Source organism: Austrofundulus limnaeus, unplaced genomic scaffold (assembly GCF_001266775.1).
Source record: "Austrofundulus limnaeus strain Quisiro unplaced genomic scaffold, Austrofundulus_limnaeus-1.0 Scaffold335, whole genome shotgun sequence".
Taxonomy (NCBI): Eukaryota; Metazoa; Chordata; class Actinopteri; order Cyprinodontiformes; family Rivulidae; genus Austrofundulus; species Austrofundulus limnaeus.
This window is the reverse complement of record NW_013952737.1, coordinates 162,198-167,435: the sequence shown is the minus strand read 5'-3', so window position 1 is coordinate 167,435 and position 5,238 is coordinate 162,198. Positions and strand designations below refer to the sequence as shown.

The 5,238-nt window shown below is 44.0% G+C and overlaps 1 protein-coding gene across 1 annotated transcript in view; it reads left to right on the top strand.

Moving 5' to 3' along the window:
• Positions 1-236: 236 nt before the first annotated feature.
• The window catches only part of agap2 (ArfGAP with GTPase domain, ankyrin repeat and PH domain 2), a gene marked incomplete in the record, with an annotated part of 53,672 nt that continues 48,670 nt past the window's right edge, over positions 237-5,238 (top strand). The window contains 1 exon segment of the mRNA XM_014022542.1: positions 237-2,198. Within this exon segment, the coding sequence (XP_013877996.1) occupies positions 1,010-2,198 (1,189 nt within the window).

Sequence of the window (5,238 nt, the reverse complement as noted above, 5' to 3'; positions counted from 1 at the left end):
ACGCCCCTCCAACCCTGATCTGTCCGTTCGTTTAGCACCTCCATCAAATTGGGTGTGCGCCGCTGCTTCACCCTCCTCCTCCCTCCACCATGAGGGGAGACGGGGGGATGTGTGGGGTGGGTATGGAGATGGGACGAGCAATAAAAAGCGAGGACGGTCTGAGCTGAGCAGCAGCAGCAAGAGAGAGAGAGAGAGAAAGAGAGAGAGAGAGAGAGAGAGAGAGAGAGAGAGAGGAGGGGGGAATAAAGGTGGTGGTGGGAGGGAGGAGAAGCAGCATCTCGCTGCATTTTATGGATTCCATATTGGATGGAGGAGGGGTGTGCTGAAGGAGGGGCGCTGGAGGACCCTGCGAGTCGGAGCAGGGAGGTGGAAGGCAGAGTGAGGGAGACGGGTGGAGGTGAACCTGTGACTCACATCGTCATGGTGCTCAGCGGCGCCTGATGCCCTCAGAGGACACAGGAGGTCCAGGAGACAGAGGAGAGGGAGGTGGGGGGGCGTGATGGACAAGACGTGCCCTCGCTCATCCGCCCGGGCTCCTGCTGCTTTTTCCTCTGGCTCCTCTCCGGCCCTCCTCAGTGAGGCTGCCTGCCTCCCTCCCTGAGCCACGCACATGTGGGATTTGCACCGGCAGCCCATGATGATCTGAAGTGGACTTCGTTCAGCTGCGGGTGTGCTGTGCTCCTCTGCTTTAGGGTGTTCTTCATAAATCTTTAAAGACCTTCACCTTTTCACCACAGCTGCTCCTCACCTTCATAATGACGTGTAATGCAGAACTGGTTTTTTTTTTTTTTTTGGATCTGAATGGAATTTTTTTGTGCCGGTGAAGAGGACGGACTGAGCTACATACGGACACAGCCTGTAAAAATAAGCTCGAGTCACCCCCCAGGATGGAGCTGGGTGTTTTATAAAGAACAAAAGAGCCGATTGGTTGGTCCTGGCAGAGAGCTCAAGGTTGTCATTTTCAAAGGGAAATGAGGAAGAGCGAAGACACCTGTGAGCCGGGTGATGGATGAAACCAAGAGCCCCTCTGCTGTTGAGTCTTCCACAAACAAACTTTCCCTCTCTGAGTTGTTCCGTCTGGATTCATTCATCTGTGTGTCCACTGAAGCCTGAACACATGAGTGGAGGCGGCGCCCTGCAGCAACGCACCACCTATCTCATCTCCCTCACCTTGGTGAAGGTAGAGGCCGTGGAGGAAGATGGAGGGGAGGCCAGAAGAAGCTCTCAGGGGAAGGAGGTGGAGGTCGGACCGGAAGGATGGCCGGAGGAGAAAGTCAAAGTGGAGGTCGAAGGTTCGGCTCCCATCTGGGCTGAGAACGGGGCCGGAGCGTTCGCAGGACCACCACAGAGAGCTCAGGATGCTGGAGCTGAGAGACAGGACGAACCCAAGGGTGGAGAGAGAAGATCCCTCAGCTGTCTGAAAGACAAGAGAGTCTCTGAAGATGCTGCAGGTAAAGATGACGTCTCGGTCCCCTCACCTGCTGAGAAGACAACGATCCAGAAGGCAAAGTCTGCAGACATGGTGGAGGCATCAGTCCCCGTCCCATCGCACATCATGGCATCCACAAAAGAGACAATGGAGCCCAGCAGAACTCCCACCAGGACCAGTCTCCCCCTCCTTCTTGCCGGCCAGCGTCCTGTGAGTCTGCTGAAGTCCCACAGCAGCGTGGCCACCCGGGGCCGCAACTTCAGGGAGGGCCGGGAGCGCAGTCCTACCTCAGCCCAGAGCCTGGATCGCAAGGACTGCCGCATGGCAACACGCTCGCCGGGCCCCTGCAGGGCCTCCTGGGCAGAGGTGAGCCGGCCCGAGGACTGGAGGGACCTGCGGGACGAGGCTGACTTTGGAATGCCGCTGGAGATGGGAGGAGATGTGGCCGCAGTGCTGAGAGACATTCCCAGGAAGGACAGACTGAAAACGGGCTCCACCTCCCTGCCTGCACCTGCCACCCAGGTGCCCAAACCGGCACGCAAAGGCAAGAGCCGTACTCTGGATAACAGTGACCTGAACAGCCTGTCGGAGGACCTGGGGCTCAGCAGAGAGGCCCAGCAGGCCCAGCATGGCCAGAGAGGCTCCGCCAAGGACAGGAAGATGCTCAAGTTCATCAGTGGCATTTTCAACAAGAGCAGCTCAGGAGTGGTGGGGCCGTCCTCCACCACACTGCCCGTCTACATCCAGAGAGATTCCAGCGAGGAGGAAGGTAGGAGGTCACGACCACAGCACCTGTCACCTGCAGCTGAAGGTAGCACTGGTCAGGTCAGGTCAGCTTCAGTGAAACCTGCATTTGGAACCAGGTGACCGGAGGTCAAGTGTTGCTGTCAGGTTTCACAAACCAGGCTGCAGAACCATGTTTCAGGCTGGAAACAGGAATTCATTGCCCACCTCAGCCCACACGGTATCTGCAGCCTCCTCCACATCTATGATTTAATCTACAGGAGTACTTTAAATTTAGGATTAACAGTTTTTTATTAATAGTGAGAATGATGAGTCAGCATTCACCCTATCTTTTTCCTGTTTATTTCATGCTTTCTGTGTAATTTAATCAAATTACGACCTCAAAACAGTGTTTTTTTTAATTATCACTAATAATGTGCTGTGGCTTTTAGTTTTTGTGAGTTTTATCCATTTCAAATTGTTTAATTTCGTTCAAAATAAATTCCAGGTAGAAAAATATCAAGGTTGTTGTTTTTTAAATCTGCTTCAACATATTTGATCTGTTTTTGGTCTCTTATGCTCCTTTTAGCTTTGAGCTGCTGTATAGATATTTTTGTATTCTTTTACTATTTTGACATAGCATTTAGCTACTGTCCTGATCATTCTAGGTTTTAACTAGAGCCTTATTTTTTTTAGCTACTGTTTTGATCATTTTAGATATGGTTATGTTCCTTTTGACTACTGTATGTTCTTTTAGGCTTTTGGCAACGTATTTACTAATTTTAGCTTTGAACTGCTGTTTCACTATTTTTAATTTTCACCTCTGTTTGTGCTAAGTGTAGCTTTTAGCTACTGTCTTACCCATTTAAATGTTTAGCCACTGTTTTATTAGTTTTAGTTTTTAGCTAGTGTCCTGCTCCTTTTAATGTTTAGCCACCCTTTCAATGGTTTCAGTTTTTAGCTGCTGTTTGGCTCATTTTGGCTATGGTTTTCCCTCATTTTATAGATATACTTGTTTTTGGCTATATAGCTACATGTTTACTACTTTAGCTTTGAATTGTTGTTTTGCTGTTTTTGTTTCTCATGCACTTTTTTGATAGTTGTAGCATTTAGCTATGGTCCTGCTCATTTTAGCTTTTAGCTACCATTCTATTGGTTTTAGCTTTTAGCAACTGTCCTGCTCATTTTAACTTCTTGCTACTTTTCCAGGTTTAAGCTTTTAGCTATGTTTTTGTTATTTTAGCTCTTATCAGCTGTTATACTTTTGATCTGGTTGTTTCATCTTAACATTTGTTTCAGGAAATGCTAACTCTGTACTTAATTCTGGACTCATTAATCATTGGCGTGGTTAAAGTCATAATATTACAAGATTAAAGTCATGATATTTCGAGAATAAAATCATAATATTATGAGAATAAAGTCATAATATTATGAGAATAAAGTCATAATATTATGAGAACAAAGTCATGACATTATGAGAATAAAATCATAATATTATGAGAATAAAGTCATAATATTATGAGAATAAAGTCATAATATTACGGGATTAAAGTCACAATATTACAATATTAAAGTCATAATGTAACAAGATTAAAGTCATAATATTACGAGATTAAAGTCATAATATTACGGGATTAAAGTCATAATATTACAAGAATAAAGTCATAATGTTACAAGATTAAAGTCATAATATTACGAGAATAAAGTCATAATATTACAAGATTAAAGTCATATTACAAGAAAATGTCATAATATTCTAGCCATTACATGTAAAATCATGCAGTTACTGCATTAAAATGAGGAATGTAGAGCCACTTGTCAAGTTGTTTTTTAATATTGCTTAAAAATAAATAGTTAATATTTTAGCACATTAGCATCAAATTATCAGTAGCAGGACTTGGAAATTATGCAAACAACAATAAACTAAAGCCATATTGTAATTAATGGATGCATTGACAGATTTAGCCACATAGCTAATTTGGATGAAAGCATATTAATCTAACAGTGACCCAGGTCATCACAGACTACTTTATAAACACAGACAGGCTGTACACAGGAGTGAGGAAAATAAGGAGGAAATGAGGAACAGAAAATGGACACGTCATGTAAGATTATGACTTTAATTTAGTAAAATTATGACTTTAATCTTGTAATATTACAACTTTAATCTTGTATATTACAACTTCAATCTCGTAATATTATAACTTTAATCCGTAATATTACAACTTAATTCTCATAATACTAATAAAAAATAATAATCTTGTTGTGTGGCCCTAACACTCCGTCGTACATTAGAACACTAGCAGCAGTATTTTGGATCATCTGAAGACTTCTTAAAGAGTATTTTTTAATGGACATTTAGCAGAATTTGAAACTAAAATTATTATAAAAGGAGAAATTGAGTTGAAGGCATTTTGGTCAAACCATGAAAATAACATCAGTTTTATGTGATGATTTATTAGCAGTTGGAGTTTGTGTTGTGAGTAACTGTCAGCYAGTACCACATCAGTCTTTAGCTCAGTGTCTTTAACGTTTTTTTTTTATTTTTCCCATTTTTGTGTTTTCTAATGTTAGTCAGCTGTAGCGGCCATCTTGAATCGAGTCCGTCAGCTGTAGACGCACATCCAATAATTACTAACTATAAAGTTACCATTCAGTGGTTCATGAGATATTTTGCAGACATGAACACACATTTATGAGCTTTTAATTTAAATATATTTTAAAAAGAGGGAGTTGTCATAGATTTCTGAGCTGATCCCCGTTGTCTCAACGTCCTTCCAACACCTCTGCCGCTGTGAGCGCAGCCCCTCTATCTGTGCACAGGCATGCATTTGAAATGAGCCAGGCTGGTGCTGGGTGGGGTTGAGCTCTTTAAAAAGCAGAAAACGTTCACAGGCTGTAACACCGTCACCCGTCTGACCAACACTTCCCTGCTGGAAACTGGTGAGGTTCTTTAATCTGCGCCAATAGAATCCTCTTGGACAGACTTAATCTGATTCCCCTCAGAGCGTGGGCAGATTTCACACCACCGGAGGGGCAATCAGCACACACACACACACACACACACACACACACACACACACACA